We start from the raw sequence: 15998 nt of genomic DNA, 5'->3' as shown, positions 1-15998 counted from the left end.
ATGACCGCTAACCGCTACACACAGCCTACATCGTTGTCACCATATTAGCTAATGTCAGTCAACATAGCTACTAGAACTAACGCGTTAGTAAACCCGCTACAATCATGCAGTACAGTGTACAGTTAGCAAGCAGTTTAGCAGTTACACCGGCAGGGGCAATAAATGAATAAAACCAAAAGCTAACCTTGATTTGGAAAAGTTCCAGTGTTGGATAGGCATAGCCAGTTAGCTAACATAGCATCCCTCTCTGTTTGAGCTGGGTGTTTGAGTAGGCTAAACTAGCTAGCTGCATTTGCTAGCTAAGTGAAAGTAAAACAAATAAAAAACAACTTAATATAGCAATCTCTCTCTCTCTCTCTCTCTCTCTCCCTCTCTCTCTCTTGCTTCTCCTTCATTTTTAAATAAATAAATTTGTTCAAAACTGTTCAACTATTGTCTTTCTCTCTCTTTGAGTCAGCTACTCACCACATTTTATACACTGCAGTGCTAGCTAGCTGTAGTAGCTTATGCTTTCAGTACTAGATTACTTCTCTGATCCTTTGATTGGGTGGACAACATGTCAGTTCATGCTACAAGAGCTCTGATAGGTTGGAGGACGTCCTCTGGAAGTTGTCATAATAACTGTGTAAGTCTATGGAAGGGGGTGAAAACCATGAGCATCCTAGGCTTTTGTATTGAAGTCAATGTACCAAGAGGAGGACAGAAGCTAACTCCAGCTACACCATGGTGCTACCCTACAGAGTTCTGTTGAGGCTACTGTAGACCTTCATTGCAAAACAGTGCGTTTTAATCAATTATTTGGTGGCATGTGAATATATTTAGTATAGTATATATCTAAAAGGATAACTGTTTTAAAGTTTCACTATAAAAAAATTTATGGAATTCACTGAGGAGGATGGTTCTCCCCTTCCTCCACTGAGGAGCCTCCACTGATCTCATGTACTGTATATTCTCTGTACAGTATGTGGTGGGTCTCACCTGGGGAGCGCAGCTTGTTCTGGCTGGCTGAGCGAGACAGGGGCAGACTCTGGCGGAAGCGGTTGGTTCGGCTGAACCCCAGGGGGATGTCAGCCTCAGACATGGTCTCAGCCAGAGACTCAGCCGAGGCAAAGGACAGCTTAGCAGCCTGGTCAGCTAGCCCAGACTGGGTGGACTGGGAGTGACGCGGGCTACGACTCTGGAGGAGAGAAAGAGAGAGAGAGTTTGTTTGGGGAGAGGAGAGGGAGAGAGAGGCAGATAGAATGGATTTGACAGAGAGGAGTACAAACTTGAAAGAGGTAACAAACAATATACAGATTATAAGACAAACAAACACAATTAAGATTGGCATAATGTATCAGCATGTCAGGACCAACATTCACACAACTGATGCCATCTTTCCTCTTTCTGATAGGGTGGGATGGAATAATGTGACGGTGCCTGTTGGTTCACCAATGCTGACAGCAGAAGGATACAGCAAGGCAGAGGTGCAGAACACAACACCTTCAGAACTGGGGATCCACTGAGGACAAGTAGGTAGGAATGGGGAAGATACAGAATAACCTGGTGGGCACTGAGACCTATTTTAATGTTTTAAAGCTTATGTAAAGTTCTCTCTCCCTCTACACCTGACTCCTCTCCCTATTGGTTGGGGCCAGGGCTGTCTGGATTAGACAAGGCCATGCAGATCCAGATCAGGGCTGTCACTCTGGGTTTATTCTACTGGCCTGGGCCCAGGCAGCATCTCTTCTTCCTCAGCTACTCTGCTGCTACTGCTACTAGACTGTGTTCTGATAGGCTGCTGTGTTCTGTTCAGTGAGCTGGCTCCCCTATCCCCACCGCCGGGTCTCCTCCAGCTCCCAGACTCCTTTAATGAGCTCCCAGAATGCTAGATGAGGACTGTTAGGATTGCAGAGCCAGCCAGACACATTACGGTACAATACAGTGCCTACGCCCCTCGCTTGTCCCTCACACCAAGTAGAACACAACTTCTCCTCCGCTCTCTCTGTCATTTTCATCCCTCGTTCTGGTTTAATAAGACTTCAGCATGTTTTTTACGAGGCTCTCATTAATCTTGTATTTAGGAAGGCGAGACGCAGCTTCACAGAGTGCTGTGCTCATTGACTCCCAGCAGTGCTCGCTTTGGGGTCATTGACAAATACACAGAACATGCATGCACATACACCACAGGGGGCTGCTGAGGACGGCTCTTAATAATGTCTGGAACGGATACCATTCCGCTCCAGCCTTTACCACGAGCCCATCCTCCCCAATTAAGGTGCCACCAACCTCCTGTGACACACATACAAGCTCACACACACACATATACACACATATACACACACACACACACACATGCACGCACACATGCATGCACGCACACACAGCACACACACGCACAGTTCATACTGCAACCACAAACATTTACACAGTGCAGTCACACACACAACCCCACAACAGAGTGGTGGCACTTGTAAATGACTGCACTGTTGGAGCTAGGAACATAAGCATTTCGCTACACCTGCGATAACATCTGCTAAATATGTGTGCGCGACCAATAACATTTGATTTGATTTGATTTGGTGGACAGGGCAGGGCAGGCAGACAGTGTCTGAGCACGCAGAGAGAGGGTGATTCTGACGGCTCGCCCCCACTGTGCTTTCAAATGGGGTCATTTATCGAAGCAACGACCACACTGAGCAGGCAGCACAACAACACAGTCCATAGCACCACACAGCAGCACATATATTGTACACACAGAACACACTACACACACAATCCACACAGACACCAGCTCCAGTGAGCCAAACAGAGCTCCAGGGCTAAATAAAGCCAGAGCACAGATGGATAAAACACAGCCATCATCTTGACTTAGCACAGCTAAAAGATACATGTCCTTTAGAAGAGTGAGTCACATCTCTAATCACAGCAATAATCAAAGGAGGCCTCTAGTGTCTCCAACACGTCAGTGAGCTGACGTTGAGCTAACGCTACTCCCTGGAGTTTGTGTGTCTACATAACAGAGGATCTTTTCAACAAATCACACCGAACCAGTGAGACCATGCAAAATATCAAACAGAACTCAGGAGAAAGTGGAGAGAGGGAAACTAGCACCATCACTCTCTCACACACACGAAAGAAGATCTGTCACCAAACTCCAGCAACTCACCTAATGAGATTCTTTCACTTTGACTGTTGTTGGAAAAACAGGTGTGAGTCATTCTATTGTAGCTTGGAGAAACACTAAACACTTAAGAAACAAAGGTAGATTCCCCCAATGGAACAAAATATGTTCTCTCAATATGTTGGAGGAAAGAAACCATATCAACTTGGTGTTGTTGCCATAGATATTTTATGTAAAGGTGTCAAAGTGATATCCCACTGGGCACAAACGTTCAATGTAATTTCATTGAAATGGCGTGGAAACAACGTTGATTCAACCAGTGGGTGCCCAGTTGGATAGATCGCGGGGAGCGTTCCTAGAACCATTCTCTCCAGTGCGTCATCATGGGCAGGTAAATGCACACACCATCTGCTAAGAGATCTCTAATGCTAGACACGCACTCTCTCTTCAGAGGAAAACAGTGGTTCCACCTCTTCCACTTTTCTCTGCACCTTTTCTTCTCCTCCCCTCTCTCCCTCTCTCCCTCTCTCCCTCTCTCCCTCTCTCCCTCTCTCCCTCTCTCCCTCTCTCCCTATCATCCTATGGTGTCAATCCAGGCTTTTTCAATAGCACTCAATTACTGTGAGAAGACTACATTCTTATAATACAACGGAGGAAGAAATGAACAAGGAGAAAACAAGATAAACTTACAAGAAATATAATTCAATGTAAAGGAGGACACAGCAGACTGCAACATACCTAGGGCTATGAACTGCATTCAATCCAACAACACACCCCATCTCTCTCTCCTTTTCTCTCTCTCTCCCTCCCTCTCTGTTTCTCTCTATTTTGTCTCTTGTTCACACACAGGGTGGGTCAGGTTTAAGGTCAGTGTCATGGTTGTGTTTAAGTGCTTGTTATAGGTTGAGAGGCTTAAGTTAATGGTTGGGGGCAAGGCCACATAGAGAAAACAGATAGCTGTCCAGTCCACCACTGGAGGATCACATGACAGGGGGTGACGGCCTCTGGTTTCTCTTTAGCTGTTAATTACCATGGTGATAAGTGATAAGACATTCCACTGAGAGTTTATTAGTCAGAAAGAGAGAAAGAGACATTCTCACTATTCTCAGATCTGTTGCTAGAGAGACGTTTATTAACCCATGAGAGTCTAAGTCTTGTCTAAGACAGGGGGGGGGGTTCTACTAAGAATTGTTTTAAGAAGCTCATACCAAGGATAATTTGTTTAAATTAATTTACATTTTAAAATCTAGAATTGTTTTATTTGATGCAATTTTTATTTGGCCTTGCTGCTATTAGCCCATACATTGAATAACAGATTCACCACATGGAACAACAGATAGTCCCCTCCAAAAAATCTAAAGGAAATATGTAAAGGAAGTGTCTGTCCTATATCTGAGAGATATAAGAAAGTTCAGGAAACATTATTATTATAATTTTTTTTAAACATGTATTTAACCCCTTATTGTTGGTACTAAACAGTCTTCATATATACTTCCATAATGTTTTTCAACTCGTACCGGGGGACCTTCAGATGAGTCTTGTGAGGCCTGTGGGCGTCATTGAGCAAAACCAACATGTACGTGTTCGTAAGAGTCTCACCTTTCCACAGAGCCATCATTAGTGTGTAGCCCAAACTGTTTGGATGCTACAGACAGAAGTTGGCAGATCGGCTGTACCGACTTTAGACGAGTCCCAATACGCTTGTGGGGGTTGTAGAGCAAAACGGACGATTTTGTGAGAAGACTGATTTTCAGGATCTCTCATGGTCTGACAAACACCGCTCTAGCTCTGTCACCTTTCACCGCAGATGCGGAAGTGCGACATAGGCGGATGCGGTGTATTGAGACACATCCAATGCAAAAAAACAGATATATCTAGCTTAAACTGATGGATTTGTATAGGGATCTTTTTATTATGCTAATTCGATTTCCGCAGGGGCACAGACATCGACCTTAGGTGGTTTTAACTGACTAATATCACACTCCTCACACCTCTCTCTTCTTCTATCACCCTTCTATTATCTGCCCTTTTCAAGCACTTTCAGTAACCTTTCCTTTTTCATACACTGACTATACCAAACATTAGGAACACCTTACTAATATTGAGTTGCCCTCAGAACAACCTCAATTTGTCAGGGCATGGACTCTACAAGGTGTCGAAAGCGTTCCACAGGGATGCTGGCCCATGTTGACTCCAATGCTTCTCACAGATGTGTGTCAAATTGGCTGGATGTCCTTTGGGTGGTGGACCATTCTTGATACACATGGGAAACTGTTGAGCGTGAAAAACCCAGCAGTGTTGCAGTTATTGACACGAACCAGTGCACCTGGCACCTACTACCATACCCCGTTCAAAGGCACTTACATTTTTTGTCTTGCCCATTCACCCTCTGAATGGCACACACACACAATCCATGTCTCAATTGTCTCAATTGTCTTTAACCTGTTTCCTCCCCTAAATCTACATTGATTGAAATAGATTTAACAGGTGACATCAATAAGGGATCATAGCTTTCAGCTGGATTCACCTGGTCAGTCTATGTCATGAGTAGGTGTTCTTAATGTTTTGTATACTCAGTGTATGTCCTTCTCCTTTCCCTCCCCATCTCTCTCTCTCTCTCTCTCTCTCTCTCTCTCTCTCTCTCTCTCTCTCTCTCTCTCTCTCTCTCTCTCTCTCTCTCTCTCTCTCTCTCTCTCTCTCTCTCTCTCTCTCTCTCTCTCTCTCTCTCTCTCTCTCTCTCTTTCTCTCTCTCTCTACAATATCTCTCTGTGCCATCTTTCCCCTCCCTTTCCTGCTCTGTCGCTCACACCCCTCAGAGCGTCATCAGTTTTTAATTCGTCTCAAAAGTAGCTTCTCATTCTGGCTGTCTGGATCTCTCTATGTCAACACCTCTGTTTCTGGACAGCTCTCAAAGCAGCCTCTACTCCTTCTCCTGCTGAATTCTATGTCTGTTTGAACAGCCCTGCTCTCACACACACTCGCTCTCTATCCACACTTTGTGGTATTTCACCAAACAGGGAGAGAAGAGCCTAGAAAACAAGCAAGCCTACGGCTGTTCCGCGAAAATTGGAAACAAAATTACCCCCCTCTTACTCCTCACTTACTCTTTCCCTCTATCTCTGGCTTTCACTCTCGCCGTCTATCTCTCGGGCAGAATGCGAGCGTGCCCCCCCCCCCCCTCTTTCCTTGGCCGAGCTCAGTCTCTTTATAACACGGGGAGTCATCAATGCATGGAAGAAATTGCTCTGCCAAATTGCGCTGGATTGTACACTGATGCGATCTGCTCGCTCGGCAGGAGAGTGAGGAAAATGGCGTACTCTGGGGAGGGATGATGACTGAGATGGCTGGTAGTCTTCTTTGCTGAGGAAAAATAGAAAAGGGGCCAGGCCAGTAGAATACATACATACCAGACCAGGGTTAAAATACGTGTGTATTTGAGTATCTGTTATTTAAATACTATTTTTCTGTGTATTTGAGTATTTTCAAATTCACAGCCCAAAACAAGTACTTTTATTTGTTATTTGTAAAAACCAAATAGTCTACCAAATTGTAATTGAAAGTCTTTGTGTATTTGAGTCAGTGTATTTGAGCATTTTCAAATACTTTCCAAGTGTATTTCAAAATACATTCCAATATTCAACTACTTGTTTTTTAAAATAAAGGTTATCTGAATACTTGTTTTGAAATGTACTGAAAACTAATTGAAATACATGAAATAGTATTTGAACTCAGGTCTGATACACACAGCAGAGAAAACTCTATAGGGCTGGATTCTACATCTTCTTCTACCTCTACTACTTATCACCTGTTCTCCTCCTTCACTTTAATTCTGTCTAATTCAGCTTGTTGAGAATGTGACTCATTCAGTAGGCTTTTAATTATATTAAGCTCCAGATTTAGACACTGTGATGTAATTTATGTGGAGGAGCACTGGAGAAGTGGGCAAGCATTATTCAACAAGCACTTGATCAAATATTTCCACGAGTCATGGAAGTAGAAAAATGAAGAGAAAATCTAATATTGTGACAGCGATTTGATGACTGTCTAATTTCAGCGGGCAGTCAAGCCAAGAAAACAGCCTGTCTGACTGACTGCCTCTGATTAGAGTTTGTTGGGAGTGCAAAGAAAAATGTCTTGAGGTGAGAGGGTTTTTAAAGCTTTTTTGGACAGTATAATAATTACATAGCTGTGTGGTAGATGGGTCAGGGATCTGGATATTGATATCTGGTAACATTTCCACCCTGTCTGGATGATATTTCAGGGAAGCATAAACCTCAGAAAAGGCCTCTTCCCACACAGATGTCAATACTTCCTGAAAGCCTCTCTGTGTAGATCCATGCTGTGCCTCAGCAGCCACTGGACAACATGTATGAAATATAACCCTCAACGGAGCTAATTTACACCCTGTAAACCATGTTAGCTCACATAGATCCACAGCATGACACATACACATAAACTCCATCTACTCCATCTACCTCAATGTCACACGCAAGACAGATATACCCTCACTGATGCATCCGCAGGCAAGACAGAACAGAAACAATACATTACATATAACTGTACATTTATCCTAAATACAGCATATCTAACCTCAAAGCCTGTCAGTAATATCTAAGGACATCTGAGAAATGTCAAAGCAATATTTCCACAATGCAACAAGGCACTGTAATGTCTTCTTAACGTCTCAGTTAGCCTGAGTAATACTCTAGCAAGGTCACATGGATGTTAGCCATTAGTGCTAGGCACTAGCTGACTGACTGACTGACTGAGGTGGCATTAATCCTGGGAGAATCATTTCCTGCAGATTAAATGGAGCTTGAAGGCTTTAAGTTGCTGCCGCCGCCTGAGACTCAAGAGATGCCAACTGAGAGTCTGCGTGCCAGCGGTGCAACGGGCACAGGGCTGCTGCAGAAACCAGGCAGAGAGAGAGAGATGTGCCACAGGAGCCTGGGGTGGTACACACACACACACACACACACACACACAAAGACAAAAATACACACAACAAGAACACACCACAGTGGATGGAGAAACCAAACTGACACAGCGACACTGTCACTTACAGCACTGACCTTAAAGCTCCAGTAGTTGGGTTGTTGCTGGGGAGAGACAAAAAGAAAGAAAGAGAGAAAAGAAGAGAGAGAGAGAGAGCGAGAGAGAGAGAGAGGGGGGGTGTTGTTAGACATTTACTCTCAAGTATCTGACAGCTAACAATAAAAGTAACTCTTTGAGAAATTGCATGATGGGTGAGGGAGAGAGAGACAGAGAGAGAGATGGAGAAAGAGATGGAGAGAAGAGGAGAGGTAGAGAGAGTGGCTGAAATACGTAACCCAAAAGCCCTTGACAGTGACACACCAGCATCAAATGCCCTTGGAAGTGTGACCATCCCCAGCCCAAAATATGCTGCACACACCCTACTATGCTGCACCCCCCCACACACACACACACACACATACACAAAGCACAGACACAGACACACACACACACACACACACAAAGCACAGACACACACACACACACTCATACACACACACTATCCCAAGCATCATGTCATTATCCTCCATCAGAGCCAACACAGGACATATTGACAGGCCATTAAGGGAATTGTTAATACAACAAGAAGGTTACAATGTTCTTAGTAATTGATTTGGATTAGGTGTTGTGGATGTGGGCAGGAGGGTGTGAGGGGGGGGTCTGTTTGTGAATGTTATGTTACAACTCAAACCAAGTAGGAACTAGCTACAGGCTGTGGCTTTTGACAGGATTAAATGAAAGAAGTGAAATTGAATTAAACAGGCCACTCTGTCAGTCATTCAGATGTTGGCCTGTCTCCCAGACTTCTCCATCATCCATCGGCAGACAGGCCCCCTCTCTCTCTCCTTTTCTCTTGGTTTCTGCTCCCTCTCTCCACCTGCCTCTCTCTCTCTAGCCATTTGATATTCTCTACCTAACCCTCCTCTCCCTCCATTCTTTACTGTGACACATGGCAGTCTAGGCCCCAGGAAGTAAGCTTTCCATTAAAACATAATAACCACGGTGTGCTATAAACCAGGCTTCCAATGGCCTGGAAACACCTCACAATCATATGTAAATTAAAAAGATGGCGACAGTTCATACATTTGAATTCCAAATCTTAACTCTTATTCTAGTTATTTATTCTTATCTGCAGGCAATTTCCAGTTCATTTACTGGAGTGTCCGTTTCCCCTACTGCCATATATCCACCTGCGTGAGGATCGGACAAAATGACAGGTAGCCTAGGTTTTCTTTATTTTCTTTATCATAGTCGGCTAGTTTTTCATTCTCAGTGTTTCCTTTCGATATCACCTCATCATATCTTTATTATGGACATCAGAAAGAGTTCATTTACAACTGATTGTTACTTTATCATCTCCCCGTCTGTCTCTCACCCAGCGTAGTAATTTATAATAGATGACCGACATTCATTTAACTATGAAAACCGAGGCAGCTAGCTAGCTGGAGAGCTGGTTATGGCTGATGGGAATCCCCCCTGACCTACATGATGCCAGTCTCTCTAAGTCTAAGGTGTTCCTCCCTCTATCTCGTGGTCCTCCAGTTATTTTAACAATAAGATGGCTACTGGTCAGTAAACCTCAACAGACATAGAATGACATCTCCCTCAACTCAACTGTGGTCCTCTGTAGCTCAGCTGGTAGAGCACGGCGCTTGTAACACCAAGGTAGTGGGTTCGATCCCCGGGACCACCCATACACAAAAAAAATGTATGCACGCATGACTGTAAATTGCTTTGGATAAAAGCGTCTGCTAAATGGGATATTATTCTTATTATTATTATCTCTCTCATTGACACAGTGTTAAACAGTCCTGCAGGGCTTGGCAATGGACTAGGGAGGCGGCATGGTGTACAGGGCACACTACCTCTACACCCCATGCTGATCAATGGAGCTGCATTTTTCATGATCCGGTCGAGACTAAGTGATGACCTGGAGAGAGTGACAATATATGACCACAGGGCACCGGGTAGCACCGCTAAGACTCCTTGCCATGGCAACAACAACTAGCCTGTTACCAGACCTGTTTGTGACAGGAATCAGCTATACAGCACAAACATTATTGGAACCAGGATAAACAACTACAGCAACAGTCTGGAACTTTCTCTGTTTCTCTGAATCACATAGGTGGCTGCTGATTATATATGCGGATGAGCCTCCCTGATAAGTTCTCCTTTTCTTTGCATTACAGGATGGATGGGGCATGAGTTGAAATAAAAGGTTGGGATTGAGTTCATTGTAATGTCTAGCAGTGTCAGAACAGGCTAGAACGGTCAGATCCAGTAAGAACTAGTTTTGCTTACACTGACACAAAATAAATCCTGAGAGTCCTTTACTGGGGAGCTGGATGTTACTAATGTCAAAACAATGATCTCTATAGGATAACCTTGATGTAACTCGGAGTCTACTAGAGAACACATTCAGTTAAACTCTGCTCTCTTGGCTGCTCTCATTTCTCTCTATTCTATAAGTGACTTCTATTCTACTGGTTTTATGTTGGAGGTCAGATGAACCAAAGCTTTCTGCCTGTGTGTCGGCAGGATGGAAATGTGTGTGTGTGTGTGTGTGTGTCCATGTGGAAAGTAGGTCATGACTAGACTAGGAGGTAGGCTCTACTGCCTGTGGGATGGGCTGGGTTAGATTCTACCTGCTCATGTGGCAGTCAGTCATTCAGTCTAGCCTGCCTGGGCTCAGGGGTTGCCCCTGACAACCCTGGAACTAACTGACAGACAGATGCTCAGAGGCAGCATTTCTGCAAGTGAATAACTCTTGAATAATGTTGTTTTCCTCACAGACTAGTAATGTGAGAATGTTTATTGTGCATGTGCCTGTTCTGTGGGCTGTCATGTAATGAGTCTTGTTTACAGATCTAAGGTCAGAGTAAACAGCCTCTCTTTCTCCACCACTTCAGCTCCTGTTGTTGTTTGAACTGCACCTTGATTAGCCATCCTACAAATACTGCTGCCGTGTGATAGATAGCACAGGTCAGTGGATTCTAAGGTAAAGACAACACTATGCTTTCAGTATTATAAAGCTGTTTGTTTACCTTGAAGTATGGTTTCTGACCAATTATAACCTTTATATACAGCATACTAATAGAAAATAAATGAACCCACCAAAACTCCCACTTTGTGCCAAACCCCTCTCAGCATACCTAGACGAGTCAACACTCTGCAGCCACCTCCTCAGACCCAGATTTATCATAGTCACCACACACCAGTCTTCCATACTAGCTAATACATACAGTATGACTCCACCAGCAGCCCTAGTACTAAGCTGAAACATCTTTATCCCCCCAGTTAACACATACCCCTGCTGAATTACATATGTACTACCCATGTGTTTCAGGTTGCAGACCTGCCTGCACCTCCATCCAGGATTAGAGGTGGGGACCAGGGATTAAATGTATGCTGTTAACCCTCCCCCTCCTCCCCCCCTTCCCCTCCCCCTCCTCCTCCCACTCCTCCTCCCCCTCCTCCCCCCCTCCTCATCCCTCTCCCATCCTATCTCTCCCCTGCCACGGTGTACACACACAAACACGAAAACACACATACACCACAACCCGTCCAGCCTCACTGTCCCGTGTAAACACACACACACACACACTGCACCTCTGTGCGGGAGAGGGCCGTAGGCAGGCAGGGTTCTCTGACAGAAGGACAGAGCCTCACAGACTGGAGCGCCACACTGCCTGACCTGCATGCAAAGCAGGCTGCGCTCTCTCCTTTCCTCTCCTACCTACACCCCTCCTCCTTCAACCCCCCCTCCCTCATTCCGTCATTCTCTCACTCAGTCAGTCTCTCTCTCTCTTTTACTCGATCTTTCTCCCAGTCAGTCTACCTCCATACACCTGTACACATACACATATACACACTCTACCACAACAAACATAGACCAGTCCTGCCTTGACATACGAGACCCCCTCCAGACCTACACACACTCCTCCCTCACTAAACACCTCCCATCCTCCCCCAGCTCTCACCTGCAGTGCACCTGTCCTCCTATCCTCTCCTCTTTCCTATCCAGTCTCACCAGGCTGTCCCTTCCCTCTGTCAGGTGCAGAGGATCCTCATACCGCTTTGTCAGTCTCTCCCTCCCTCTGGCTCTCTCTTTCTCCACTTCCCTCCCTCTCTCCGGCACATGCGGCGGAAACTATTTTATTTAATTCATTACAACACCAGACGATTAACTCCTTCGCAGATGGGTGGCTGTCTCCCTCCCGCTGGCGCTGGCTAATTGACTAGCAGGCTGGTTGACTGGTTCCTCTGCTGATCCCCCTTTTCCTCCCCTTTTTTTTCTCTCTCTCTGTCCCCCTCCTCCCCCCTGTTCATGTTCCACCCAGACGATCAAATGCACAGCCAGCAGATGACAAGGAATTCCAGGCTTTGCTGCTCTCTCCCTCGTGCCCCGATGATGATATCCCGGGCAATTTAGGATTTGTAGCCGTTTCTCTGTCTGGCATCTCTCTCTCTCTCTCTCTCTCTCTCTCTCTCTCTCTCTCTCTCTCTCTCTCTCTCTCTCTCTCTCTCTCTCTCTCTCTCTCTCTCTCTCTCTCTCTCTCTCTCTCTCTCTCTCTCTCTCTCTCTCTGATCATCTTTCACACAGAACAGCTCCAGTTATCACCCACAGACCTACAGACCCAGAGACCAATCTGAAACTACTAGTCTGTAACCAACTCCATCCTAGTCATGCAGTGGGAAATAGAGGTGGTTGTATGTGTGTGTGTGTGTACACTGCAGCAATACACTATATTCATGTAAGTAAGTACCCGTAGGTAGTGTTTACCTGTTCGCGCGCGGCTCGCTCTCTGTCAGGTTGCCTCATGCTGCCGTGGGAGGGTGAGGGCGAGGGGGGGTTGTGGTGCTGGTGCCCGGGGTGCTGCAACTGGGGCGGGTACTTGTTCTTCAGGTGGTCCATGAAGGCGTCCCTCTTGCGCTCCATGTCCACCTTGTGCAGGTTGGTAAGGGCCTCCAGGCTCTGGGCGGCGATGACCGTGTGGCGGTGCTCCGAGGTGTGCACCAGACCCACGTTGGAGAAACGCCGCGTCCCGTTCCCCAGTGTCCGGTACTCCCGCGGGTACTCCAGGTCATCTGTCGAGATCATGTGACCGCCACCACGCTCTGAGGGATCTGAGATGGATGGAAGGAGGGGTAGAGGGAGGGAAGGAGGGAGGGGGTAGCAGGTAAGGTGGAAAGTGGATCACCACACACAGGACAGGCATGCAGACACAGACGTGTAGATGAATGCACACAAACATCCAGACACACAGGCAGAGGCAGGCACACACACAGACAGATGAACACAGGCAGAGGCAGGCACACACACAGACAGATGAACACAGAGGAGGAGAGGAAAGCGATAAAGGAGAGAGAGCGAGACAGAGAGAGGGAACGGGAGAGAAAGAGAGAGAGAGAGTGGGATGGGATGTTAGACTCATTGCCACCAAGACGGAACAAAACCAAACAGAACAGCAGAGAGAAAAGCAGCTCCCTGCAGGATTATTGATCTCAACTTTAGAGGGGGAGAACAAAATGCTCCTGCAATAGATCAAAGAAAAGAATGTAGCAGAATTTTCTCTGAAGGATATTCCATTTTTCTGCTCCTATTTGTCATCTGAAGTGCCTTTCATTGCTTTCTGAAGACAGAGAGAGAAATAATTACCTCTACAAAATCAGGGAGGCAGCTGCAAAAAGAAGAAGCTTCCACTTCCTAACTAATCTTTCTCCATTTATCTAAACATACTCCTCCCTCCCTCCTCTTCCTCCCCTCCTCCTCCCCCTCCTCCTCCCTAAATATCCAGGCCTCCCTCCCATCCTACTAGAGGAGATAGCAGACAGAGGTTATTGAGAGAGCTGGGCTCTGAGGAAGCATGTCTCCCCGACAGCCAGTGTGGCCCTTTATCACCTCTCTAATCAACACAGACAACACATGGTGTGGGGGGTGGGGGGGGTGAGTCGGTGACGCACAAAATGGGTGACAGTGGAGATCAATGAGCTTAAAGCATGAGAACAACAGGGGTGCCATTCACCCACTCAATTACCTTGTTTTGGATAACAGGCCCCAGCGTTGGCTAAAAAAAGAAACATGCCCACGGTTAATCTGTGTGTGCAAACACACACACACACACACACACACACACACACACACCCTGTTAGTGCGCTCACACACTCAAACACATAGCACAGCTATGACACAGTACCTCTCTGTATGTACCACCTGTGTAATGGATTATGAATGGATTATGCATCTGTATGTATTTATAAAGGCTGTTATAAATACTCATGGTTTGATATTAATGTGTATATTCCACTAGTAGTAGGCTAATAGATGGCATAATAAATAATCCATCATTACACAGACGATTCAGATACCCCAAACATTTTTAAATACAACAGTTGGCAGGATCTAATTAGAATCATTCAATTCAAAGCAGGTAAAAAAAAAGATGAATTCAAAAGTAGGTAGGGAAAAAACATTGATTAAACCAAACTAAAGGCACAGAAGAAAATAAAAAAACTGTGAAAAGTAGTGATGCTTAATAGGGCATCTGCACATTAAAGCCTCACCAGGATCATTATGATGGAGCTGAGCTGAGGGAGGGATGGAGGGATGGAGGGATGGAGGGATGGAGGGATGGAGGGATGGAGGGATGGAGGGATGGAGGGATGAAGGGATGGAGGGATGGAGGGATGGAGGGATGAAGGGATGAAGGGATGGAGGGATGGAGGGATGGAGGGATGGAGGGATGAAGGGATGAAGGGATGGAGGGATGGAGGGATGGAGGGATGAAGGGATGGAGGGAGCAGAGCAGCGTGGTACTCCTCAGGGCAGAGGCATCAAATGAACTGGTAATTAACACACAGAGCTTGGGGGGAGGGAGGGAGAGAGGGAAGGATAGAGAGAGAGAGAGAGAGAGAGAGAGAGAGAGAGAGAGAGAGAGAGAGAGAGAGAGAGAGAGAGAGAGAGAGAGAGAGAGAGAGAAGAGAGAGGGAGGGAGGGAGGGAGGGAGGGAGGGAGGGAGGGAGGGAGGGAGGGAGGGAGGGAGGGAGGGAGGGAGGGAAGGAAGGAGGGAGGGAGGAGGGAGGGAGGGAGGGAGGGAGGGAGGGAGGGAGGAAGGAAGGAAGGGAGCCGCCAAAGGCTGGACACGACAGGTAGGGCCACCTGAAGTCCAGAGGCCACACAGTCTATCATGGATAGACACCCACCAGGAGAGAAGAGACAAGAGGGAGGGAGGGGGGTGGAGAAAGAAAGAAAGAAAGAAAGAAAGAAAGAAAGAAAGAAAGAAAGAAAGAAAGAAAGAAAGAAAGAAAGAAAGAAAGAAAGAAAGAAAGAAAGAAAGAAAGAAAGAAAGAAAGAGAGGCCAGGCCATATGGGCTGTTCAGGTGTTAATAGGACTAGTTGATCACATGTCAACAAGTAGACATACTGTACAACCTCTCTTCTCCTGTAATCAACCTTTTCTCAACCATAACCACACCCCTCTCTCTTCACCCAATCATTTCAAAGCACTGGGTAGCACCGTACCACAGCACACTGATTATAAAGATCTCTAAATACTCGTACCCTTCCATAACACTGTGTTAGGGAGTGCTGATAGACTGGGGCTGGGCGGGGGTGAGGCTAAATGGACTGACCTCTTGGGTAATAGCATTAGCATTGAGCGCTCTGGTGGAGATAGTTACTACAGTACATGCTGCTGGATGTGTTCATTTGGCCCCCCAGATCTGTGGTGTACACTTCATTAGATGGAGGCTTATTGTGCCCTGGCCCTGACTAAGGGGCCCCATATGCATTATAATGGCTGGTCAGGCAGGGCCCCATAGAGCAACATAATGATGTGCATGAGCATCAGCCACAGTCAGC

At 46.0% G+C, this 15998-nt stretch overlaps 1 protein-coding gene across 1 annotated transcript in view; it reads right to left on the bottom strand.

Moving 5' to 3' along the window:
* The window catches only part of LOC121569558 (SRC kinase signaling inhibitor 1-like), a 45478-nt gene extending 31277 nt beyond the window's left edge, over positions 1 to 14201 (bottom strand). Inside the window, exons 1-4 of the mRNA XM_045221509.1 lie at positions 14176 to 14201; positions 12921 to 13264; positions 8167 to 8202; positions 979 to 1177 (exon numbers count right to left, since the gene is read on the bottom strand). Coding sequence (XP_045077444.1) covers positions 979 to 1177; positions 8167 to 8202; positions 12921 to 13238 — 553 coding nt within the window. The 5' untranslated portion in view covers positions 13239 to 13264; positions 14176 to 14201. The remainder of the gene's footprint in view (positions 1 to 978; positions 1178 to 8166; positions 8203 to 12920; positions 13265 to 14175) is intronic.
* Positions 14202 to 15998: the final 1797 nt, after the last annotated feature.

Source organism: Coregonus clupeaformis, chromosome 7 (assembly GCF_020615455.1).
Source record: "Coregonus clupeaformis isolate EN_2021a chromosome 7, ASM2061545v1, whole genome shotgun sequence".
Lineage (NCBI taxonomy): Eukaryota > Metazoa > Chordata > Actinopteri > Salmoniformes > Salmonidae > Coregonus > Coregonus clupeaformis.
Note: the sequence above shows the minus strand (reverse complement) of the source record. Positions and strands in the feature narration are given on the sequence as shown.